This window comes from Ranitomeya imitator, chromosome 10 (assembly GCF_032444005.1).
Source record: "Ranitomeya imitator isolate aRanImi1 chromosome 10, aRanImi1.pri, whole genome shotgun sequence".
In the NCBI taxonomy this organism is placed as follows: domain Eukaryota; kingdom Metazoa; phylum Chordata; class Amphibia; order Anura; family Dendrobatidae; genus Ranitomeya; species Ranitomeya imitator.
In genome coordinates, this window is record NC_091291.1 from 131,068,356 (window position 1) to 131,095,311 (window position 26,956).

General features: G+C 47.0%; 1 protein-coding gene across 7 annotated transcripts in view; it reads right to left on the reverse strand.

Annotated features, from left to right (window-relative positions):
* SIDT2 (SID1 transmembrane family member 2) overlaps positions 1–22,648 on the reverse strand; it is a 47,610-nt gene extending 24,962 nt beyond the window's left edge. For all 7 annotated transcript variants that reach the window (XM_069741442.1, XM_069741439.1, XM_069741441.1 and 4 more), the window contains exons 1-9: positions 22,511–22,648; positions 11,905–12,208; positions 2,763–2,884; positions 2,499–2,663; positions 2,371–2,416; positions 1,479–1,580; positions 560–643; positions 203–302; positions 60–125 (exon numbers count right to left, since the gene is read on the reverse strand). In XM_069741442.1, the coding sequence (XP_069597543.1) occupies positions 60–125; positions 203–302; positions 560–643; positions 1,479–1,580; positions 2,371–2,416; positions 2,499–2,663; positions 2,763–2,884; positions 11,905–12,078 (859 nt within the window). In that variant the 5' untranslated portion in view covers positions 12,079–12,208; positions 22,511–22,648. The remainder of the gene's footprint in view (positions 1–59; positions 126–202; positions 303–559; positions 644–1,478; positions 1,581–2,370; positions 2,417–2,498; positions 2,664–2,762; positions 2,885–11,904; positions 12,209–22,510) is intronic.
* Positions 22,649–26,956: the final 4,308 nt, after the last annotated feature.

Genomic DNA, 26,956 nt, shown 5'->3' on the forward strand with positions numbered 1-26,956 from the left:
GATAATGGGGGCAGTATATACACCCCTGGTGTAACTGATCATGAACTCAGTGTACATACTGCTGGTGGCGGGGCTGACCAAGACGTCCAGGGTCTTCTGACGGTCTCCGTGCTCCACGGGGGTATCTGAAAAATAATCTAAGCATTAGTGAAAAAAGAAAAACAACCAAGACAAGGGCTGAGAGTGAGCGCGCAAGGTTTACCTGGGTCTAATGGGTAATAGGGCAGACCCCCACCACAAGCCTCATCCTCCGTCTTCACAACAACCACGACATAGAAGCCGCCTTTGTTGAAATCTTTTCTCTAGAATATATGAATGCAAGTAGTGTCAGATTAACAAAAAAAAAAAAAAAAATTTAGGCGACCTGTCACTATATGGTGGATATCAGCAAAGTCCACTTGACTATAAATCTGTTTGAAGCCCACCTTATATGTGATCCCTTACAAATAATGAGAATCAGGACCGATCCTGCACATATTAGACCGGGGTGTGCACCAAAAGTAGCTTCCTGGACAAGGCTTCTCTATAGAGGTGTGAAAGGACCGGGAAGGAGACGTACCTGGACGGTGATGGCCGCCTGCTTGGTCATTGTCTGATACATGCCGATAAAAGCCACGTTATTGTCAAGGTCATAGACTGGACACTGAAAGAAAAGAAAGGAGAAGGTCACATCCTTGGCGATAAGAAAGACACTTATTGACCAACTCTGCAAACAATATTATCAAAATCTAAGACTGCAGAGCTTTTCTAACCCTGGATGAAGGTTGCTGCTGAGGATGCACAATCCCAAAAAAAAAGAAAAAAAGAAAAAAAAAACAAAAAAAACAAAAAACAAGGGCAGCCTCTCCCTCAACAGAACTTAATCCACACCAGACGGTGGACAGATCCCTCCAAAAATCAGCAGATCTGGAAAAATATATATTGGGACCATTGGTCTAAAGGTAATGAGGGCGTCCCCAATGATATATCATGTAGGGTAGATATGATATTTTGATCACCTTTTATTGCAATGTTGCAGCAGCCAATAAATACTTAGTTCTGGTGTTTGTGTTTTTTTTTTCTCGTTATGCTATTTACTGATCAGATTCATCGATACCAAATGTGTATTTTTTTTAATGGTTTTATTTTCAATGGGGTTGATATGAACTTTTTTTTCTTTATTTTTAAAAACTATTTTTTCACAATTTTTATTGACTTCAGTAGTCCCCTTAGGGGGTCTCGAAGCCGTGAACGTCCGATCGCCTGTGCTAAACACACAGTAGCAGAGATTCAGCACCTCTGTAAAGCAAAAACTATGATCTCCTATGAACGTCAGCCACAAGCCGGCATTCACAGGAAATTTAATATGAGAGGCATAGGGTGGGGTTTCTGCATATGTTGTAAAGGGGTTTTAAAAAAATAAATAACCTTTAACAAAATAAATATGCATGTTTGAGGACCTTCCGAATATCTGAGCGATATATTTCCAGGGTACGTACCTGAATATCTTGTATTGAGATGACCGAGCAAGGAAATGCAGACGGGGACGTGACTTTCACAATCACAGAGTCGACCTCCAGTGGGAAAACATACTTAAAGTACTGCAAAAAGACAACACAGAATAGAAGAAGCGTCAAACCCCTTCAAAAATGCAATTGCACCGATTACCGAGGGGTGCAGCTCCCACCAAACCGCTAATGTACTGGCACCGGATATCTGACATTGCCAATCAGACATTTCTAATTAATAAAAAGATCAATGAACACGAAGGATGGTGTAAAGCAGGGTACACTAAAAGGGTTGTTCACTTCCCCAAAAACATTATTATTCCCGAAAGAAGTGACATCGTAATGATTGCAGTGCCCAAAACACAAGTTAAAGTGTATCTGTCGCTAGATTTCACAATAGAAACTGCATACATTATTTAACAGATATTTTAGACCTGAGGAGGCTAATGTACTTATAGTGGAAGCCACGTCAGGTTTGCTGTAGAAACCCGATATTAAAAGAAGTCCAGCTAGAAAAGTTAAAAAGTTAATGTGTAATCAGACTCCATCCACCCAGACTGATTGCTGCAGATTGTACTGAGCTGTGAGAGATCTCAGCAGCAGCACGGAGGAGGGACAATGAGGAGCTGACAAATTAGATGGGAGGATGTTCAGTGGCAGAGAGGAAGGACATTGAGGAGCTGTCCATAAAGCCGGGTGGTCAGAGATTGAGCCATCAATCAGGCTCAGCAGGGAGGAGGGACACTGAGGAGCTGTTAATTAGGCTGGGTAGGTGGAGATTGTGGTTAAAGTTTTAAGAAGAATTATACATCCATTCCAACATGGATTATCAAAGTAAGTACACCAATCACACACGTGAAATTCATCCCCCATTAATTTATACCTGAGGCTGAGCAGGAGTTGCATTAAAACTGAACCGTTCTTCAGTCCTACAAGTATAAAAAACAGAATCTGATGAAGTGCGCCCCATCAGACACAACCTAAAAAGTCAGGAGGGACGCGGAGCCTCACCGCAACACGAAGCTGTCGACGTGTGTAACGCGCAGGAAGTATGTCGCGTTCTTCTCAGACAACGTAGAGACGTCCACGAAGAAGTACTCGGTCTTAGACTCTGCCCGGGTGGGCGGCTGGCACAGCGTGCGTCCGACATCCTGATATTGGTAGTTACGCTGGTACCTGCGTAAAGAGAAATTGGGAGCACAAGTAAGGCCAAAAGTGGACAAACAGGGGGCCGTGGTATATGGTGCAGCTCTAAGAGCAATGGTGGCCACTTACAGTCCCCTGAGGGTCAGCGGCACTTGGAAAGACACTACCGCCTCCTTCTGCCGGACAACGAAGAGCAGCGGTGGTCCTTTCTGGTCAGACAGCACCTTGACGGACACTCGGACTCCTTCAGTCTAAAGGCAAAAAAAATGCAGAAAACGTGCAGTCATACTACTAAATAAATCATTGCGCCCGACTGTATCCTTCAGTTGTCACCAGGATTTCCACTCTACTTTGAGCTGCCATGATGTCTCCCATACACGGCGCACACAGACAGAAGGGATTCCTGCTCTCCTGTCTGTTCAAAAAAGAAGCCGCAACACAGAGGACATTTTACAACAGCACTGAGCAGTGTAGCTGTGAATCCGGATATGGAGTGAGAAAACACTTACATAATGAGAGTGCTACTGCTTTCTAGTATCAGTCGCTCTACTCATCTATCCATACTGAAGCTGTAATCTGATCCCTCAGTGATTTGGCAGTGCATCATACTTTGACAGATGGATTTGGGGAGGAGAAAAGGCTCATAAGTGAATAAAGTATACTTCTCTGATAATATAAGGAACTTTTACAATAAAACAACAGTACAAGATCAGATAGATTTCCATCTTTAGCAGAGATGCTGTGAGTGAACCAGGAAGCTTAGGTTGAACACAACATAACATTGCCTATAAGAAAATGTGATTACCACCAGGAAGCATTGCTGAAATGCTTCTCTATTATGTAGAGAAATCGTCCGTCGTCACAGCAATATAATGTCTGCTTCCTTCACATTTAACAAAATTTACTTGCAAGTGTAAATAAAGATTTTCTGCAGCAGCTGCCAAGTCAAAATCAATAAAAGGTTAAGATGCACAAAACTCCATGGAAGACAGAACTCGTACTTCCTGGAGAGAGAACAATACGGCCAGTGTCGCTGGAAATTCCCATGTGAGCCACAGGTCGTCCTGGATCCAGACACGGCGTTCGGGGAAGGCAGATGGGCAACTGTCCAGGGCCCCTAATCCTTTGGGGGTTTACACTGATGACCGCATTAAAAACAATGAAAAAAATAAAAAAAAAAATACACATTTGGTGTTGCTGCATTCATCAAGGTCCGATCTAACAAAATATAAAGTGCGGTAAATTAATCTGATCGGTAAATGGAGTAATGAGGGGAAAAAAAAAAAAAAATGCAATAAAAGGTGATCAAAACATTGTATCTACTCCAATATGGCATCAGTTAAAACGACAGCTCGATGCGCAAAAAATAAGCCCTCACACAGCTCTGGATCCCAAAAATGAAAGTGCTATGTGTCTTGGAGAATGGCAACAAAATATTTTTTTTTTTCACCACTGAAATAACAATAATAAACTATACATGTTTGGCATCTGCATACTAAAAACAAACAAACAAACAAAAAACGGAGATTTTTGTTTACTCACCGTAAAATCTTTTTCTCCGAGCCAATCATTGGGGGGACACAGGACCATGGGTGTTATGCTGCTTGTCACTAGGAGGAGGACACTAAGTAAAACACAAAGAACTAACTCCTCCTCTGCAGTATACACCCCTTGACTGGCCAGTAACGACCCAGTTCGGTAGTAAAGCAGTAGGAGTATAAAGAAAAACTGTGTCAAAAACTGAGGAACAAACCACAACAACAACCAGCCAATAGGCTAACAGGGTGGGTGCTGTGTCCCCCAATGATTGGCTCGAAGAAAAAGATTTTACAGTGAGTTCACAAAAAGCTCCTTTTCTCCTAAGCCTCATTGGGGGACACAGGACCATGGGACGTCCTAAAGCAGTCCCTGGGTGGGGAGCAATGGCACTGCTAAAACCCCATGTACCACTGGCCTACTGAGGTACCGCTGTCTGCAGAATGCGCCTGCCAAGGGCAGAGTCTGCTAAAGCCTGGGTATGAACGTGATGGTCCAGTCTGCATACCTTCACGAAGCACTTAGTCGCAGCTTTACAAAGCTGTTGTGCTGAAGCCTGGTGCTGAATGGCCCAAGAAGCACCGACCGATCGAGTTGAATGCGCCTTAATCCCTGCTGGGACAGGGATGTTCCTGATGCGGTAGGATTCCTGATTAGTGGAGCGAATCCACTTGGCTGGAGTGGCCTTTGAGGTGGGTAGACCTTTCCTATGTCCCTCCGGAAGCACGAACAGGACATCAGACTTACGGAAGGGAGCCGTGCGAGATATGTACAGCCCAAGAGCTCTAACCACAACCAGAGTATGGAGAGCTTTCTCGATACGATGGGTTGGTGCTGGACTGAATGACGGCAAGACAAATGTCCTCATTTAGATGAAAGGAGGAGACGACTTTAGGTAGGAAAGAGGGAGAGGTTCTCAAAACTACCTTGTCTGGGTGAAAAATCAGAAAAGGGGGTTGGCAAGAGAGGGCCACCAACTCAAACTCTCCTGATTGATGTAATCGCCACGAGAAAGACCACCTTCCATGAAAGGAGGGTGAGAGATGTCCTGCAATGGTTCGAAAGGGACCCCCTGAAGAACACCGAGAACTAAGTTAAGATCCCATGACGCCAAAGGCATTCTATAGGGAGGGACCACCTGGGAGACTCCTTGGATGAATGTCTTAACCGGCAGTCTGGAAGCGATATTTCGTTGGAATAGAACAGACAATGCGGACACTTGTCCCTTGAGCGAGCCTAGGGCAAGGCCTGACTCTAAACCTGACTGGAGAAACTCCAGAATGGAAAAAACCAGAGGAAAACGTCCATGGGCATTGCACCATGAAAAGTAGATGCGCCAGGTGCGATGATAAATGCGCATGGATACGGGTTTCCTAGCGCGAATCATGGTAGAAACCCCTTGAGAGAAACCGGCTTGGGCTAAAATCCAGGATTCAACGGCCACGCCGTCAAAGACAGTGCCCTGGAGTTCTGGTGACAAAATCGGGCCCGAAGAGAGAAGATCCATGTGATCTGGAAGCCGCCAGGGGATGTCGGCGACCATTTGGACGAGTTCCGCGTACCATGCTCGGCGCCGCCAGTCCAGCGCGACGAGGATCACCGGTCTTCCCTCTGCCCTGATCTTCTTGATGACTCTCGGGAGCAAACGAAGAGGCGGAAATATGTATGGCAGCGGGAACCGATGCCACGACAGGACCAGAGCATCTGCCCCGATGGCGCAAGGATCGCGGGATCGAGCAATGAACTGGGGAACCTGGTTGTTGAGCCCATAAGATCCACATCCAGCGTCCCCCAGTGAAGACAAATCTGCTGGAATACTTCCAGATAGAGGGACCACTCACCCGAGGCAAGACCTTGGCGACTGAGGAAGTCCACTTCCCAATTCTCCACACCCGGTATGTGGATCGCCGAGATGAGCGAGTGATTGGTCTTGGCCCAGTGCAGGATGTGGGAGACTTCGAGCATGGCTGCCCTGCTACGGGTTCCCCCTTGCCGGTTGATATACGCCACGGCTTGTGGCATTGTCGGATTGGATTCTGATGGGATGGCCTGCGAGAAGGTGGTAAAAGTTGCGTAAGGCAAGTGTGATCGCTCGAATCTCCAAGATATTGATTTGAAGACGCGACTCTTGTGGACCAACAACCTTGTGCCGTGTGGTGATTGAAAACTGCGCCCCAGCCCAAAAGGCTGGCGTCAGTGGTCACCACCAACCAGCGCACTGGGAGAAAGGACTTCCCTTGGTTCAGGGAGGACTGTAGCGTCCACCACCTGAGGGTCTGCCTGACCTGTGGGGACAGGCGAAAACGACGGTCGAGAGAAAACGGACTCCTGTCCCAGGCTAAGAGCAGCGCCTGTTGCAGGGGACGGAGATGGAACTGCGCAAATGGAACAGATTCCATCACCGCAACCATTTTCCCGAGGATGCGTATCGCGAAGCGAATGGAGTAAGGGACTGGGCAGGAGAGCTTGCGCGCTCCCTGTTGTAAGGACAAGACCTTCTCTGGAGGGAGAATGACTAACCTGTGGGAAGAGTCCAAAATCGTGCCCAGGAAGCAGATTTGCTGAGCCGGCACTGGAGATGATGATCTCTCGAAGTTGATTTTCCAACCCAGGCGAGAAAGAGCATCCACGGTGATACTTACAGACTCCTTGCAGGCAGAATGGGACGGACCCTTGATTAATAGATCGTCCAGATACGGAAGAACTACCACTCTCCGAGCGTGAAGAATGGCCATGACCTTCGTGAAGACTCTGGGGGAGGTGGCGAGTCCGAAGGGCAAGGCCACAAACTGGGAGTGTTCTTCTTGGACTGCGAAGCGCAGGAATTGCTGATGAGAGGGAAAAATTGGCCTGAAGAAGATGTGACGCCCTTGATTTGGGGGAAGAAGACAGGAAGAAGCGCGGGGGGGGGAATGGAAGAAAACTCGATTTTGTATCCGGAAGACACGAGCTCTCTGGCCCACTCGTCGTGAATGACCGAGAGCCAATTTTGACGGAACGAAAGAAGGCGTCTGCCTGGCACGCCGACGAGTCATTGTGTAGAAGGTTTAAGGGATGCAGATGCCTTAGGGCCAGAAGGTCTGGGTTTCCAGGAATGGTTTGGTCTGTATGAGACCTGGGGATTTCTCTTTTTCCGCCGTCCCAAACCAGGGGAAGAGGGGGACCAACTGGAGTTGTTACGAAAGGACCGGAATTGAAACTGCTGTTGATTCCAAAAAGGCCGGGCAGGTTTTTGCTGGGGAAGAAATGAATGCCTCAATAAGGTAGTCAAGTGTCTCCTGACCGATAGAGGAGTCTTGGGTTAAAGATTCCTCCGACTTGTATTCTGAGTCATGTGCGCTGCGACCCTCGGGGGAGCGAGAAGATGAGCTCAGATGCTGAAGCTCGAGTATGGACGGGAGATGAGGGAAGGGTTCTTTTTCTGGCACCCCAAGATTCCCGTAGTACGGTACGCCCCCTGTGGTCGGACGGCCCCGCGCCAGATTCCGTCGCAACAGACGTAGGTGAGTTCTGGCTTAAGGAGGATCCTCGGAAAGAGTCCAATGCCTTGACCAAGGAATCCATTGAATGTGACAAGGATGCGGCCCACTCAGGAGAGTTAGGCTGGACGGGGGTCAGTGGAGACATTGGAGGTGGCGGCAGAAGGCGGCTGCGCACAGGCCGGGTCACAGTTCTGGCACAAAGGGGTATTGTGGCAACGCAGAATTGCAAGTGGCACATGAAGTAAAAAACACAGTGTGCTTTTTATTGCCCCTTTTAGCCTCCTTAGATTGAGAAATAGTGTATGTATATTCTCCAGTAAGCTGCTAATAGCAGGGCTATGGGTGCAGAGAAGAGGTTAAGCTTTTCCCTATGGAGTGGAGCAGCTTACCCACGGTCCTGTGCTGGTGTCCCTGGGGAGGAAGAGAGGAAAGTAGCATTTTCGGCTGTATTTCCCTGCAGCAGTGGAGTCCCAAGATGGCGCCGAGATTTCCAGGGCTCTTCTCATTCAGTGCGAGAAGCGCCTGAGTAGTGGGCAGGGCTCCAGTAGTGGGCGGGATTTTTGAATTGCGGCCTAGTCCGGCTGAAGAAGTCGGGGACTAAATTAGTGGAGCCGGCTGGCGGCACCTTCCCACGCCGGCAGCATGAGGAAGAGTAATACTCACCGAGGAGGGAGCCACCTCCAGCTCAATCAATCCTCCCTATGCCGGGGGATGGAGAGTATCCTGATTTGTGCTTGCCGCAGGGGACTTACGGATGTCCCTGCCGCGGCGGACCTACGGCTACCGTGGGGACTACATGACGCCAACAAGTGAGGGCTTAATTGTGAAGGAGCCCGGGAGATGCACATAAGAGGTATACTCTATGTGCTCGCCATCTTACAGGGGGAGATCGGGACCGTATAGGAACAGTCGCCCTGGAATAGGTTAGGCGTGCCCCAATTGTCGCAGGAGAGGTACGGGGAGGTATACTCGCCGTGCTCGCCTGTTGATGGTTCGAGGGAGAGCGGACCCTGAGAAGGAATCCGTCGCCCCCTTCACTCCGTTAATTAAAAAATAAAAAATTTACAGAAAAAAACAAAAACAAAAATAAAAAACGTTGGGGTCTGAGAACAGACCCAAGTGCCTCCTAAAGACACTAAGCAAGAACTGGGTGGCCAGTCAAGGGGTGTATACTGCAGAGGAGGAGTTAACTCTTTGTGTTTACTTAATACTTAGTGTCCTCCTAGTGGCAGCAGCATAACACCCATGGTCCCGTGTCCCCCAATGAGGCGAAGGAGAAAAAACAATTGTGGAATTACACGCCTTTTGCAATTTCAACGCACTAGGAATCTTTCTCCCGTCTTTCTGTACATTATGTGGTAGAATGAATGGTGTTGTTCAAAAGTACAACTTATCCTGTAAAAAACAAGCCCTCATACGACTATATGGACAGAAAATAAAAGTGTTATGGCTCTTGGAAGAAGGCTGGGTGGAAATTGGGAATGAAGATGTTAAACCCTTGTAATCACCATATAACAGCAGCATGGCGCCCCCTGCAGGCTTCATTCTTCGGATATTCATGATGGGTTTGCTATCAGACTAAAACAAAAATAATCACATCCATAAAATGTCATTATGGTCAGTGGACTTTCTTAATTTCTAAAATGTGTAGTTACCAGACAGAACTTCCAAGGCATTAAGGTTAACATTTCTACTAGGGACCACCCGAGCGACCCCACAACATCACAGGACAGGAAGTGTTGTCGTAGGGATTTTAGAACACCAGGATGATGCTTAAGGATTAAAATTTCACTTTTTTGTCTAAAATAAACCTGTATGTGCAGTGGGCTCCGCACACACGGGGGGCAGTGTGCTCCGCGCACACGGGGGGCAGTGTGCTCCGCGCACACGGGGGGCAGTGTGCTCCGCGCACACGGGGGCAGTGTGCTCCGCGCACACGGGGGGCAGTGTGCTCCGCGCATGTAGCATCCACATATATAAATACAGGCAGCACAGATGAGAGTTCATAGGTGTTAACATGTTGGCATTCGTCCAACAAACAAGTAAAATTCTGCTCATCGGGTGATTGGATTGTTTATGGAGGAACAAAAATTATTTGTTCTCAGCAGCTATGAATTTATTAAGTTGGGGTTGCTTGATGGATAATTCCTTTAAAGTGCCCCTGTCAGCGGGATTGTGCACAGTAACTACAGGCAGTGTCAGGTCGGCGCCGTTATACGGATTACAATGACACCTGGTGATGAAATCCGTCTTGTGGTTCTTGTTTAATCTTTATTTCTAGTTTTGAGTTAATGATCTGCTCGTGCTTTGGGGAGGTCTGTGGGTGGCTTCACATAAATATAAATTCAGACATTTCCCAGCAAATCTTTACTAACAGATGTAAATGCTCTTAAGGCAGAAAACATGTCCAGCAGCACGACAGACTGACGGACGGGTTTATTCAGCGCAGAATAAAAGTCATTATCTAATAGTAATCGTGATCCTGAGCTGTAATCCACGGAGCAATCTGCCGTATAACAGCAGAATCCCACAGCAGCTACATTCCCCAAATTCAATCCAAACGGACGATATGTAGGGGGCTCTTCCTCTTCATAAAAATATAAATATATAAAAAACAGATTTTTACTCTTAACTGGACCTGAAAATCCAGGGCCCAGCCTATTAGTGCCCTAACAGGCCATCCATGTGTCTGTGTAGTAAGAGTTATTTTTAATGGTTTCAACACTCCAATTAATTAATTAATACTAATTATTGATAGGATTTCAATCAGTTACATAGATAGATTTAGATATATATATATATTTTCTTACTTTCATGGAGTTCACAGGAGGTCATTGAAGTTTAAATGTCCAACCAGATAACAAACGTCATTTGTTGTTTAATAAATGACCAGTTTTTTGTTATTACCGTAGTAAAAGTATTTGTTATTAGTAAATGACCATGCTATTAGTTGTCAGTAACTGACCAGTTTTAAGGAGGTTTCTTCCTGGCATTCCAATGAATATCAACGTTTTTTTACGGAGATACATTGGGCAGTATAAGATATAAAAAGAGGATTGGAACCTTGGGGAAGAGAGAGACAGACCGCTTGATGACTTCTACCATAATAATGTAATGTATGAATAATGCGCATGTATTTATTTTACTTTATTGTTTAATCTCATCATTTATTAAGTAAATTCAGCTTAGTTTACTCAAATTTCGTGTGAGCATTTTCTTATTCATCACAATCCTTGAATCCGTGTCAAACATATTTTTTGAGCACGCCGGAGACACTTAGCGCCCGAGGATGCTCGGTAACACCCGATCCCAGCACACTCATCACTAGTTATCACCGATCCAGAGTCTGTGGCACTATGTATGTACTATCTGAATGGATCAGGAGTCCGCACGCTCTACTCTTACGCCTTTCATCTCTATAGGACTGACGGAGAGTGCAGCGCCGGCTTCCTCCTTCTGTCCCACAGACAATTACGTGGACTCCTGCTGTATTCTGAAGGGAATAAACATGGCCCTTTTGGTGACCATAGGTCCAAATCTAAACACACCGACTTTCTGCTGTGTCTCTAATATTAGTTTTTGTGGAAATTAAATATTTTCCCCGATTCTCATCTCCTTTTCATCAGATCCATAATTTGTAGATAGTGTCACAAACCTAATCTTAGTTTCCCCTTTCTATCCCTATTGCATCATGACTTTTTTCAAAAAGTGACCATTTTGCAAAAAACAAACAAACAAACAAACAAGGATAGGCTACGTTCACACTAGCGTTCTGCTAGTGTGCGTCGCCTTAGCGTCGGGCGACACAGCGGCGACGCACGCGTCATGCGCCTCTATGTTTAACATGGGGGACACATGCGTTTTTGCTTGTTGCGTTTTCCGACACGTGCGTCTTTTTTGACGCTAGCGTCGGACCAAGAAAACGCAACAAGTTGCATTTTTCTTGCGTCCGATTTTCGTCAAAAAACGACGCACGCGTCGAAAAACGCAGCGTTTTTGCGTGCGTTTGCACGCGTTTTTCGGTGCGTTGTGTGTCGCCGACGCAGCGGCGCACAACGCTAGTGTGAACGTAGCCATAGAGAGACTAATCTATCTGTCCATACAAAAGTACAAGTGGGGGACATCGATCATGATGTGGCACACAGTGACATGTCTGGGGGGGCTTCTTTAAGCAATCAGTGGGATCACGGCAGTACAAGGATACCGGGCCACAACAGCCGCAGTGCACCCCGCTTCTCGATGGTCGCCCTTACCTTGTTCCTCAGCATGGTGTGATTGAAGGCATATATGTTCTGCAGGTCACTGTTGACCGTGTCGTTATAATCCTGATTGAAGTCGGCGTCCTTCTGAACGATGTCTTTGGTGGGAGAGTCCCGCAGCCCCGCCACCGTCCATACCAGGAGCAGGATGCAGACGGCGGGCGGCATTTTCCAGCAGCAGCAGCAGGTGGAGGAGTGCGGAGTCCCGGCCGTCCTGTGCACCTTCCAACATCAGCAGAACTTCACACCACACCTTACGCAATCACAAGACTGCATGTCTGAGTCACCGGCAGACGTCCTGCACAGAATACGGAAAGATCAGAGACCCGGAAACCATACACTGCAGATCACACAAGAGGAGACCCCAAACTATCATCTGATCGCTTACGGCCCCAACATCCACCAGAGGTGGCCCCAACATCCACCAGAGGTGGCCCCAAGTCCCATCTACTGAAGGGAGCAGTAGGGTGATTGCTCGACCACTGCTCCACCTAAACACCTCCGCGTGGTGGTCCTGTCTAGAGGAGAACTGGGAGGGGGGCACAATACCCATCCAAGGTATTGAGGGTCAGTGATCGGGCATTAACCCATTTCTAGTCTGAGCCATTTTACTTTTTTTTTTTCAACCCCTTCTTCCAAATGTGATAACTTCCTATCTCCAAGATCGTATCTCAATATGTAGTAGGAATATTATTAATAAAAATAATAATACATAATATACCTGAAATGATAAATGTAGCATAGTTCTTCTAATTCGCCATGTCCCTTACCCCATGGGCAGGGCAATGCAGCATCTTAAGTATCCTTGGTTACGACCATTCATAATAACAATTAGCTGCTACTGGTCGTAACCGTGGATACATGAATCAGGAGAACTCGCTTACATTTCTAATTGGAGGTATTTGCCAATATTATACCCACTACATATTGAGATGGGATCTTGGAGATGGGAATACCCATTTAAAGTTTCATTTTTCCCATTCTTCATTCAGCAATAAAAATGACAAATGTGGCAACGTGATTTTCCGGATCTGAAGCATTGATACCAAAATTACAATTTTTTTTTTCTACTTATGTTTGTTTGTTTTTTTTTTTTTAAATTTCAGATCTTTGTATATAAAAAAAAAAAAAAAAAAAGTGTTCACTTTTTTATTAAATGTTTATCTTTACTTTTTCGTTCCCCTGGGGAATTTGAATCTGTGATTGTTGGAGAATGGAGTGGTTACATTGCACCTAATACTGCGACCACAACAAGCAAATTGCAAAAAAATCCCCCGGGTTCTGACAGTTTTCTGCAGCTTGCTGGTCGCATTGCTTCACCAGTTATATTGTGCCCCCCCATTCACTTACATTACGATTTATACATATTAGTCCATATAAATCTTATCGGAACACATTCAAAAGATCTGAAACAACAAGATGGCCCTCCAAGAATATTATTCAGGGCACAGAATGTTTAGTTCAAACATAAAAAGTTTATTTATCCATAAGTAGAAACTTCATTTTTTTTAAAAAAAAAACATACATGATACAAAAACTTGTGCAAATACCTGCAGCGCGAAACGGCCGTTGTCCGTCATCCTCCACACCCCTCCCTGCTAAGTCTGTCCATGCGTTAATTAATTAAAAACCCCCAAATATAACAGAAAGCATGGAAAGTCTACTTCTAAAGCAGATAGATGAAGCTGCAACCCATAATGAGGTCCTGGTTATGGGGGACTTTAACTACCCGGATATTAACTGGGAAACAGAAACCTGTGAAACCCATAAAGGCAACAGGTTTCTGCTAATAACCAAGAAAAATTATCTTTCACAATTGGTGCAGAATCCAACCAGAGGAGCAGCACTTTTAGACCTAATACTATCTAATAGACCTGACAGAATAACAAATCTGCAGGTGGTCGGGCATTTAGGAAATAGCGACCACAATATTGTACAGTTTCACCTGTCTTTCACTAGGGGGACTTGTCAGGGAGTCACAAAAACATTGAACTTTAGGAAGGCAAAGTTTGAACAGCTTAGAGATGCCCTTAATCTGGTAGACTGGGACAATATCCTCAGAAATAAGAATACAGATAATAAATGGGAAATGTTTAAGAACATCCTAAATAGGCAGTGTAAGCGGTTTATACCTTGTGGGAATAAAAGGACTAGAAATAGGAAAAACCCAATGTGGCTAAACAAAGAAGTAAGACAGGCAATTAACAGTAAAAAGAAAGCATTTGCACTACTAAAGCAGGATGGCACCATTGAAGCTCTAAAAAACTATAGGGAGAAAAATACTTTATCTAAAAAACTAATTAAAGCTGCCAAAAAGGAAACAGAGAAGCACATTGCTAAGGAGAGTAAAACTAATCCCAAACTGTTCTTCAACTATATCAATAGTAAAAGAATAAAAACTGAAAATGTAGGCCCCTTAAAAAATAGTGAGGAAAGAATGGTTGTAGATGACGAGGAAAAAGCTAACATATTAAACACCTTCTTCTCCACGGTATTCACGGTGGAAAATGAAATGCTAGGTGAAATCCCAAGAAACAATGAAAACCCTATATTAAGGGTCACCAATCTAACCCAAGAAGAGGTGCGAAACCGGCTAAATAAGATTAAAATAGATAAATCTCCGGGTCCGGATGGCATACACCCACGAGTACTAAGAGAACTAAGTAATGTAATAGATAAACCATTATTTCTTATTTTTAGTGACTCTATAGCGACAGGGTCTGTTCCGCAGGACTGGCGCATAGCAAATGTGGTGCCAATATTCAAAAAGGGCTCTAAAAGTGAACCTGGAAATTATAGGCCAGTAAGTCTAACCTCTATTGTTGGTAAAATATTTGAAGGGTTTCTGAGGGATGTTATTCTGGATTATCTCAATGAGAATAACTGTTTAACTCCATATCAGCATGGGTTTATGAGAAATCGCTCCTGTCAAACCAATCTAATCAGTTTTTATGAAGAGGTAAGCTATAGACTGGACCACGGTGAGTCATTGGACGTGGTATATCTCGATTTTTCCAAAGCGTTTGATACCGTGCCGCACAAGAGGTTGGTACACAAAATGAGAATGCTTGGTCTGGGGGAAATTGTGTGTAAATGGGTTAGTAACTGGCTTAGTGATAGAAAGCAGAGGGTGGTTATAAATGGTATAGTCTCTAACTGGGTCGCTGTGACCAGTGGGGTACCGCAGGGGTCAGTATTGGGACCTGTTCTCTTCAACATATTCATTAATGATCTGGTAGAAGGTTTACACAGTAAAATATCGATATTTGCAGATGATACAAAACTATGTAAAGCAGTTAATACAAGAGAAGATAGTATTCTGCTACAGATGGATCTGGATAAGTTGGAAACTTGGGCTGAAAGGTGGCAGATGAGGTTTAACAATGATAAATGTAAGGTTATACACATGGGAAGAGGGAATCAATATCACCATTACACACTGAACGGGAAACCACTGGGTAAATCTGACAGGGAGAAGGACTTGGGGATCCTAGTTAATGATAAACTTACCTGGAGCAGCCAGTGCCAGGCAGCAGCTGCCAAGGCAAACAGGATCATGGGGTGCATTAAAAGAGGTCTGGATACACATGATGAGAGCATTATACTGCCTCTGTACAAATCCCTAGTTAGACCGCACATGGAGTACTGTGTCCAGTTTTGGGCACCGGTGCTCAGGAAGGATATAATGGAACTAGAGAGAGTACAAAGGAGGGCAACAAAATTAATAAAGGGGATGGGAGAACTACAATACCCAGATAGATTAGCGAAATTAGGATTATTTAGTCTAGAAAAAAGACGACTGAGGGGCGATCTAATAACCATGTATAAGTATATAAGGGGACAATACAAATATCTCGCTGAGGATCTGTTTATACCAAGGAAGGTGACGGGCACAAGGGGGCATTCTTTGCGTCTGGAGGAGAGAAGGTTTTTCCACCAACATAGAAGAGGATTCTTTACTGTTAGGGCAGTGAGAATCTGGAATTGCTTGCCTGAGGAGGTGGTGATGGCGAACTCAGTCGAGGGGTTCAAGAGAGGCCTGGATGTCTTCCTGGAGCAGAACAATATTGTATCATACAATTATTAGGTTCTGTAGAAGGACGTAGATCTGGGTATTTATTTATGAATATAGGCTGAACTGGATGGACAAATGTCTTTTTTCGGCCTTACTAACTATGTTACTATGACTGGATTTTACAAGTTTGGTGAGTGCGTTCCTCTTTTTCTTCTTATATATGGACATTTACTGCTTTCTTACCTCGGACACTGCACCACCAACTAGTCAGCAGGGACCGGGAGCATGGTTAAGGCTTTATGATTCGGCACTTTGAGTGAGCGCAGCTGTGCGGACGTGCTTTTTTTCTTTTCTCTCTGTGTGGCTACAACACCAGGTACCCCTACGCGCGTTCCGATAGATTCTTCTTCCAGGGGCGCATATAAGCATTATTATAGCCAAGTAGTAAATCTCTGCACATAGATATGTACTCATGCCCATTGGCACTTTAGAAACTTAAAATTGAAGCGGTGTCCTTGCAAGGATATATTCTGAGCCTGCATAGCATTTGTTATAAAACAAACCGGTTGTTTTCTTGGATTGGAGGTATTTGCCCAAGTTTTTGTATCATGTATGTTTTTTTTTTTTTTAAATGAAGTTTCTACTTATGGATAAATAAACTTTATATGTTTGAACTAAACATTCTGTGCCCTGAATAATATTCTTGGGGGGCCATCTTGTTGTATCACTTACATTACGATGTAGCAGCAGCATAAAAGTAATTTTTGGCCATCTGACCCTTCTGCTGCCAAAGGCGCTGTGAAGCCCTAAAGACAATGTCCCAGCAACCAAAACCCCAATATCCCCCCTCTGGTACAGCTGCACCGGAGCTGCAGGCTTCGTTACAATGTGCACACAAACAAGAGCCAGATCTGCAGAATGAGATTTACCGGAATAGTTACGGCCATAAAAAAAAATTAATGTTTGAGGTCGGATATATTTATAATCGCACTGACGTGGAGGAGAATCAGGTTTCCAGGTCAGTTTTACTGCTCAATAAACGCCGTAGAAGCAAAGCCGCCTAAAAACAAACGGCGGAATTACATGTTTATTTTCACCATTTCTCCGCACTTTTTCTCCAGCTTTCAGAACATTATTTGATACAATAAAAGAGTTTGTTCAATAGTACAAGTCCTATAAAACAAACAGAAGCCCCCGTATAGCAATGTGGACGGGACGGTGTGTGACCAATCACACCCAACAAAGCCATCGCCGAGTCCACGGACCACGAGCGGAGATCAGCAACTTTCCGGAGATTTTAACTCAACCGGAAAATTACATTTGCATCAAATCAATTTGTTGTGAATTGAAACAGTCGGGAAAGGGTTAAGTGATACAAAGACCCTTTGATCAGATTCACACCTCTGTGTCTCACGATGTGAGTCTGGCCTGCAATGTGCGGACCACCCGCGGGTCTCTGACCCAACAGTGTCCCCCGCTCCTCAGCCTCCGTGCCCTGGGCAGCGCCGCTCTTCACCAGGCCTCGCACAGGCACATTACTGACGGGTGCCACAACATGGGGGCTAGAGGAGGGCGGGCGAGCTGGAGGCGCAGAAACGGGAAATCGGGGCCTATTGGAGCAGCGGGAGAGGTGCTGCCTCCAACCAACTGGCAGCCGCCACTCTTGGGTTCGTCATGATGTCATCAGAGAAGCATAGACTGGTGTGATACCGTCAGTGTGATGTCATCAGTGCAGCATGATGTCACTGGTGGGGCATAGCCTGGCGTATGATGCCAATGGGACGTCTCACCAGGCTGGCAAGTCAGAAGAAGAGCGTCGTGGGATGGCAGGAGCTTAGAGGCAGCTCTCGCGGATCCCGGGAAGCTCAGGAGGTGGACACCCGGGGGAGGTCGTTGGCGGCTCTCGCAGGCACCCGGGGGAGGTCGGTGGCAGCTCTCGCGGGCACCCAGAATCAGAAGATCGTGGGATTGCAGGAGGGGGGTAATAAAGGGGCGTAGAGGCGGGGAGATCACACCTGAGGGTGAGGGGGGTAGTAAAGGGGCGTAGAGGCGGGGGGATCACACCTGAGGGTGAGGGGGGTAATAAAGGGGCTTAAAGGCGGGGAGATCACACCTGAAGGTGAGGGGGGTAATAAAGGGGCGGAGAGATCACACCTGAGGGTGAGGGGGGTAATAAAGGGGCGTAGAGGCGGGGGGATCACACCTGAGGGTGAGGGGGGTAATAAAGGGGCGTAGAGGCGGGGGGATCACACCTGAAGGTGAGGGGGGTAATAAAGGGGCGTAGAGGCGGGGGGAATCACACCTGAGGGTGAGGGGGGTAATAAAGGGGCGTAGAGGCGGGGAGATCACACCTGAGGGTGAGGGGGGTAGTAAAGGGGCGTAGAGGCGGGGGGATCACACCTGAGGGTGAGGGGGGTAATAAAGGGGCTTAAAGGCGGGGAGATCACACCTGAAGGTGAGGGGGGTAATAAAGGGGCGGAGAGATCACACCTGAGGGTGAGGGGGGTAATAAAGGGGCGTAGAGGCGGGGGGATCACACCTGAGGGTGAGGGGGGTAATAAAGGGGCGTAGAGGCGGGGGGATCACACCTGAAGGTGAGGGGGGTAATAAAGGGGCGTAGAGGCGGGGGGAATCACACCTGAGGGTGAGGGGGGTAATAAAGGGGCGTAGAGGCGGGGAGATCACACCTGAGGGTGAGGGGGGTAATAAAGGGGCGTAGAGGCGGGGGGATCACACCTGAGGGTGAGGGGGGTAATAAAGGAACGTAGAGGTGGGGGGGATCACACCTGAAGGTGAGGGGGGTAATAAAGGGGCGGGGAGATCACACCTGAGGGTGAGGGGGGTAATAAAGGGGCGTAGAGGCGGGGAGATCACACCTGAGGGTGAGGGGGGTAATAAAGGGGCGTAGAGGCGGGGGGATCACACCTGAGGGTGAGGGGGGTAATAAAGGAACGTAGAGGTGGGGGATCACACCTGAAGGTGAGGGGGGTAATAAAGGGGCGTAGAGATCACACCTGAGGGTGAGGGGGGTAATAAAGGAACGTAGAGGTGGGGGGGATCACACCTGAAGGTGAGGGGGGTAATAAAGGGGCGGGGAGATCACACCTGAGGGTGAGGGGGGTAATAAAGGGGCGTAGAGGCGGGGAGATCACACCTGAGGGTGAGGGGGGTAATAAAGGGGCGTAGAGGCGGGGAGATCACACCTGAGGGTGAGGGGGGTAATAAAGGGGCGTAGAGGCGGGGGGATCACACCTGACGGTGAGGGGGGTAATAAAGGGGCGTAGAGGCGGGGGGATCACACCTGAGGGTGAGGGGGGTAATAAAGGGGCGTAGAGGCGGGGATCACACCTGAGGGTGAGGGGGGTAATAAAGGGGCGTAGAGGTGGGGAGATCACACCTGAGGCCAGTCTCACACGTCCAGATAATTTTGGTACCGGAATTATCTGTGTCCGTGCGTTTATGTGGCACATCAGTGTGGCACACGTGTGCCGACTGGGTACCACACGGAGTGTGCAGGAGACAGCGCTACAAGTAAGCGCTGACCCCTGCATCTGGTGCTGAAGCCGCCATTTATATCTTCTCTCCAGCAGCATTCGCTGGATAGAAAATATGAAAAATCCTTTTTTTTTTTTTCATGTTTAAAATAAAGATCTTTGTCCCCACCCCCCTCCCACCCCTTCGAAGTGTCCTCTCTGGGCCGCTCCTTCTCCAGTATGAGCGGTCACGTGGGGCCGCCCATTACAGCCATGAATATACGGCTCCACCCCTATGGGAGGTGGAGCCGCATATTCGTGACTGTAATCGGTGGCACCACGTGACCGCTCATACAGGAGAAGCTGTGGCGAGGACAGGGCGCTGCGAGGGAGCCGGGTGAGTATTTTATTAACAGCGGGTGGACGCACAGGGGGTGGGAGGGGGGGTGGGGACAGGGATCTTTATTTTAAACACGAAATAACAAAAAAAAAAGGATTTTTCATATTTTCTATCCAGCGAACGCTGCTGGAGAGAAGATATGAATGGCGGTTTCAGCACCAGATGCAGGCGACAGCGCTCATCTCTAGCGCCGTCTCCTGCACGGCACACGGACTGTTTTACACGGACCCATTGACTTTAATGGGTCCGTGTAATCCGTGCGCTCCCACAAACACTGACATGTCTCCGTGTTTTGCACACGGACACACGGTCCGTGAAAACACGCTGACCTGTGCAGAGACACATTGATTTCAATGTGTCTACGTGAGTCAGTGTCTCCGGTACGTGAGGAAACTGTCACCTCACGTACCGGAGCCACTGATGTGTGAAACCAGCCTGAGGGTGAGGCGGCTAATAAAGGGGGTGTAGAGGCGGGGAGATCACAACTGAGGGTGAGGGGGGTAATAAAGGGGCGTAGAGGCGGGGAGATCACAAATGAGGGTGAGGCGGGTAATAAAGGGGCGTAGAAGCGGGGAGATCACGCCTGTGGGTGAGGCTGATAATAAAGGGGCGTAGAGGCGGGGAGATCACAACTGAGGGTGAGGGGGGTAATAAAGGGGGTGTAGAGGCGGGGAGATCACGCCTGTGGGTGAGGCTGATAATAAAGGGGCGTAGAGGCGGGGAGATCACGCCTGTGGGTGAGGCTGATAATAAAGGGGCGTAGAGGCGGGGAGATCACAACTGAGGGTGAGGCGGGTAATAAAGGGGTGTAGAAGCGGGGAGATCACGCCTGTGGGTGAGGCTGATAATAAAGGGGCGTAGAGGCGGGGAGATCACGCCTGTGGGTGAGGCTGATAATAAAGGGGCGTAGAGCCAGGGAGATCACAACTGTGGTCATTGGATGGAATCTGCGAGAGCCGCCTCTAAGCTCCTGCAATCCCACGATCTTCTGATTCTGGGTGCCCGCGAGAGCTGCCACCGACCTCCCCCGGGTGCCTGCGAGAGCCGCCACCGACCTCCCCCGGGTGTCCACCTCCTGAGCTTCCCGGGATCCGCGAGAGCTGCCTCTAAGCTCCTGCCATCCCACGACGCTCTTCTTCTGACTTGCCAGCCTGGTGAGACGTCCCATTGGCATCATACGCCAGGCTATGCCCCACCAGTGACATCATGCTGCACTGATGACATCACACTGACGGTATCACACCAGTCTATGCTTCTCTGATGACATCATGACGAACCCAAGAGTGGCGGCTGCCAGTTGGTTGGAGGCAGCACCTCTCCCGCTGCTCCAATAGGCCCCGATTTCCCGTTTCTGCGCCTCCAGCTCGCCCGCCCTCCTCTAGCCCCCATGTTGTGGCACCCGTCAGTAATGTGCCTGTGCGAGGCCTGGTGAAGAGCGGCGCTGCCCAGGGCACGGAGGCTGAGGAGCGGGGGACACTGTTGGGTCAGAGACCCGCGGGTGGTCCGCACATTGCAGGCCAGACTCACATCGTGAGACACAGAGGTGTGAATCTGATCAAAGGGTCTTTGTATCACTTAACCCTTTCCCGACTGTTTCAATTCACAACAAATTGATTTGATGCAAATGTAATTTTCCGGTTGAGTTAAAATCTCCGGAAAGTTGCTGATCTCTGCTCGTGGTACCCCCCTCACCCTCAGGTGTGATCCCCCCGCCTCTACGCCCCTTTATTACCCCCCTCACCCTCAGGTGTGATCTCCCCGCCTCTACGTTCCTTTATTACCCCCCTCACCCTCAGGTGTGATCCCCCCGCCTCTACGCCCCTTTATTACCCCCCTCACCCTCAGGTGTGATCTCCCCGCCTCTACGTTCCTTTATTACCCCCCTCACCCTCAGGTGTGATCCCCCCGCCTCTACGCCCCTTTATTACCCCCCTCACCCTCAGGTGTGATCTCCCCACCTCTACGTTCCTTTATTACCCCCCTCACCCTCAGGTGTGATCCCCCCGCCTATACGCCCCTTTATTACCCCCCTCACCCTCAGGTGTGATCTCTCTACGCCCCTTTATTACCCCCCTCACCCTCAGGTGTGATCTCCCCACCTCTACGTTCCTTTATTACCCCCCTCACCCTCAGGTGTGATCCCCCCGCCTCTACGCCCCTTTATTACCCCCCTCACCCTCAGGTGTGATCCCCCCGCCTCTACGCCCCTTTATTACCCCCCTCACCCTCAGGTGTGATCCCCCCGCCTCTACGTTCCTTTATTACCCCCCTCACCCTCAGGTGTGATCTCCCCGCCTTTAAGCCCCTTTATTACCCCCCTCACCCTCAGGTGTGATCCCCCCGCCTCTACGCCCCTTTATTACCCCCCTCACCCTCAGGTGTGATCTCCCCGCCTTTAAGCCCCTTTATTACCCCCCTCACCCTCAGGTGTGATCTCTCTACGCCCCTTTATTACCCCCCTCACCCTCAGGTGTGATCTCCCCGCCTCTACGCCCCTTTATTACCCCCCTCACCCTCAGGTGTGACAATATTCACACAAATATTAGATTCTGTCAAATCTGAATTTTTTACAGAAATTAATTAAAAAATAAATAAATTGGATTGGTGAGAGACTGAAGTCACCACGGGGAGCCGGACGGGACATTATCAGTCCCACAAGCGGTAAACAAGCAGAAGGCACAAGACAACACAAAGCGGTGACCGAGCACTCACATCCGTCCTCCCCATCCGGCCCGCTCCGCCTCCGCTCCCCGGTGTCCGCGCTCTCCGTCCTCTCTCCACAACTCAACCGCATCCACAGGAGCCGGAAGATCACAATAACACAGGGGGCGGGGCCAGGGTGACGTCACCCGCCTCTGAGGGGAGACGTCACGTGACGAGCTGCAGCTTGGAGAGTCACGTGTGCGAATATAAACGGAGGAGGGGACACGTGACCTGAGGAGGGGACACGTGACCTGAGGATGGATCTGCTCAACTAACAACTCCATAATGTGCCCGAGCTGGAGCTGCAGCCCCGCACTGTGCCCGGGAGGAGCCGGGAGCAGCGTCTCTCCACACAATCATCTATTATTGATCAGTATTGTGCCCCTCCTCTCCTGCACTAGACTAAGTATTTACTAGATTTATGTTTAGTAATTAGATTCACTTTTTATTTATTTTATCCCTCTATATATTATATTTATTTAGATATTATATTGTTATATTTATTTTGTTTTATATTTACGTATTTTGTTTGTATTTATATGCTTATTATATACGATTTGTTATATTTCGTTAGATATATATATATATATTTTATATAGTACATGTATTTATTACATTTATCTATTATCTATATATTGTTAAATATTAATAGAACAAATTACTTAAGTATAATAAATATAACTACATAAATCTAATATATAAAGGTGTGTGTGTGTGTGTGTGTGTGTGTGTGTGTGTGTGTGTGTGTGTGTGTGTGTGTGTATGTGTATGTGTGTGTATGTCCGGGATTGGCATCTGCACCGTCGAAGCTACAGCCACAAAATTTTGCACAGTCACACGTCTGGACCCTGAGAGCGTCATAGGCTACGTTGTGAGGTGAAATTTTAACCCCGCGCTTTCCAATTCACCAAACAATTTTGCCCCTATCTACATAATGGGGAAAAGTGAAAGGAAAAGTGTTGGAGGCAAATTGACAGCTGCCAGATGTGAACAAGGGGGACTTAAAGAATGAGAGCGATGGCGCCAAAGAGTATATACCGTACAGTTGCTAAGGTGGGGCCCCGACATGGGATACTCACCACACACAGGGATATGAACACACACACAAAATGCGCCACACACTACCACGTGCTTGAACACATATACCACCCTCAGCACACATTTCACCACAAATACACCAACCTCGCCACATAAAAGTCGAAACACAAAAGTCGCCGCTCAAAACTCGCCACGCGCAGAACTCGCCACATGCAAAAACTAGGCTCACACAAAACTCGCCACAAGTGCAAAACTCACCTCATGGAAAACTCGCCACACGCAAAACTCGCCACACGCAAAACTTGCACACGCTGAAAAATTGCCACATGCACAAAAGTTGCAACACATGCAAAAGTTGCCTCACACAAAACTCACACATACTCAAAAGGCACCACACATAAAACTCACCACGCGCAAAACTTGCTGCACACAACTTGCTACACTAACCTGTCACATGCAACTCGACACACAAAAAGTTGCTACACGCATGTTGCCACACAAAACTCATCTCACAAAAGTCGCTACATGCATGTCGCCACACGCAACTCAACACACACAACTTGACAAACGAAACTCGCCCTAAAACACACACAAGTCTGGTATTATCCTTCAAAAATAAAAATCTGATTAATAAGCAGACAAACTACAACAAATGTACCATATAGGAAATACGGCAGCTGTCAGTCACATGGCCTGTCTATTATGTGTGTGTGTGAGCTAATATATACTGCCAGGGGGGAGGGCTTCCTGTTGGCTGGGGATTTATCAGGCTGCCAATTTATCTTACAAATACTGAGGTAAAAATACTGAGCAAATAACGTGTGAACGAGGTCTAATACAGGAGGAGATGACACACAGGTATATACTATATACAGGGGAGATGAGACACAGGTATATACTATATACAGGAGGAGATGACATACAGGTATATACTATATAGAGGAGGAGATGACACACAGGTATATACTATATAGAGGAGGAGATGACACACAGGTATATACTATATAGAGGAGGAGATGACACACGTATATACTATATAGAGGAGGAGATGACATACAGGTATATACTATATACAGGGGAGATGACACACAGATATATATTATATACACATGTATATACTATATAGAGGAGCAGATGACACACAGGTATATACTATATACAGGAGGAGATGACATACAGGTATATGCTATATATAGAAGATGACATGCAGGTATATACTATATACAGGAGGAGATGACACACAGATATATACTATATACAGGGGAGATGACACACAGGTATATACTATATACAGGAGGAGATGACATACAGGTATATACTATATATAGAAGGAGATGACATTCAGGTATATACTATATATAGGGGAGATGACACACAGCAGGTATATACTATATACAGGGGAGATGACATACAGGTATATACTATATACATGAGATGACATACAGATGTATACTATACAGTGGGGCAAAAAAGTATTTAGTCAGTCAGCAATAGTGCAAGTTCCACCACTTAAAAAGATGAGAGGCGTCTGTAATTTACATCATAGGTAGACCTCAACTATGGGAGACAAACTGAGAAAAAAAAATCCAGAAAATCACATTGTCTGTTTTTTTAACATTTTATTTGCATATTATGGTGGAAAATAAGTATTTGGTCAGAAACAAAATTTCATCTTAATACTTTGTAATATATCCTTTGTTGGCAATGACAGAGGTCAAACGTTTTCTGTAAGTCTTCAAAAGGTTGCCACACACTGTTGTTGGTATGTTGGCCCATTCCTCCATGCAGATCTCCTCTAGAGCAGTGATGTTTTTGGCTTTTCGCTTGGCAACACGGACTTTCAACTCCCTCCAAAGGTTTTCTATAGGGTTGAGATCTGGAGATTGGCTAGGCCACTCCAGGACCTTGAAATGCTTCTAACGAAGCCACTCCTTCATTGCCCTGGCGGTGTGCTTTGGATCATTGTCATGTTGAAAGACCCAGCCACGTTTCATCTTCAATGCCCTTGCTGATGGAAGGAGGTTTGCACTCAAAATCTCACGATACATGGCCCCATTCATTCTTTCATGTACCCGGATCAGTCGTCCTTGCCCCTTTGCAGAGAAACAGCCCCAAAGCATGATGTTTCCACCACCATGCTTTACAGTAGGTATGGTGTTTGATGGATGCAACTCAGTATTCTTTTTCCTCCAAACACGACAAGTTGTGTTTCTACCAAACAGTTCCAGTTTGGTTTCATCAGACCATAGGACATTCTCCCAAAACTCCTCTGGATCATCCAAATGCTCTCTAGCAAACTTCAGACGGGCCCGGACATGTACTGGCTTAAGCAGTGGGACACGTCTGGCACTGCAGGATCTGAGTCCATGGTGGCGTAGTGTGTTACTTATGGTAGGCCTTGTTACATTGGTCCCAGCTCTCTGCAGTTCATTCACTAGGTCCCCCCGCGTGGTTCTGGGATTTTTGCTCACCGTTCTTGTGATCATTCTGACCCCACGGGGTGGGATTTTGCGTGGAGCCCCAGATCGAGGGAGATTATCAGTGGTCTTGTATGTCTTCCATTTTCTAATTATTGCTCCCACTGTTGATTTCTTCACTCCAAGCTGGTTGGCTATTGCAGATTCAGTCTTCCCACCCTGGTGCAGGGCTACAATTTTGTTCTGGTGTCCTTTGACAGCTCTTTGGTCTTCACCATAGTGGAGTTTGGAGTCAGACTGTTTGAGGGTGTGCACAGGTGTCTTTTTATACTGATAACAAGTTTAAACAGGTGCCATTACTACAGGTAATGAGTGGAGGAAAGAGGAGACTCTTAAAGAAGAAGTTGCAGGTCTGTGAGAGCCAGAAATCTTGATTGTTTGTTTCTGACCAAATACTTATTTTCCACCATAATATGCAAATAAAATGATAAAAAAACAGACAATGTGATTTTCTGGATTTTTTTTTCTCAGTTTGTCTCCCATAGTTGAGGTCTACCTATGATGTAAATTACAGACGCCTCTCATCTTTTTAAGTGGTGGAACTTGCACTATTGCTGACTGACTAAATACTTTTTTGCCCCACTGTATATAAGGGAGATGACAAACATGTATATACTGAGGTGATGAGGTGAAAATGAAAAGGTGTGAGTGCAAAATGAGAGGAGTGAGGAAAAATAGTGGAGTGATCAGAAAATGACAGATGTGAGGTCGAAATGACAAGTGTTAGGGGGGAATGAGAGGAGTGAGGGAGAAAATGAGAGATGTGAGGGGGAAAATGAAAGATGCGATTGGGAAAATGAGAGGCGTGATGGGAGAATAAGAGAAGTGACGTGCTATAACTAACCACAGATATTTACTATGCCCAGGCAACGCCGGGCTCTTCAGCTAGTCTACTATATAATTGTCTAAGGGTCACTTCCATCTTTCTGTCTGTCCCGGA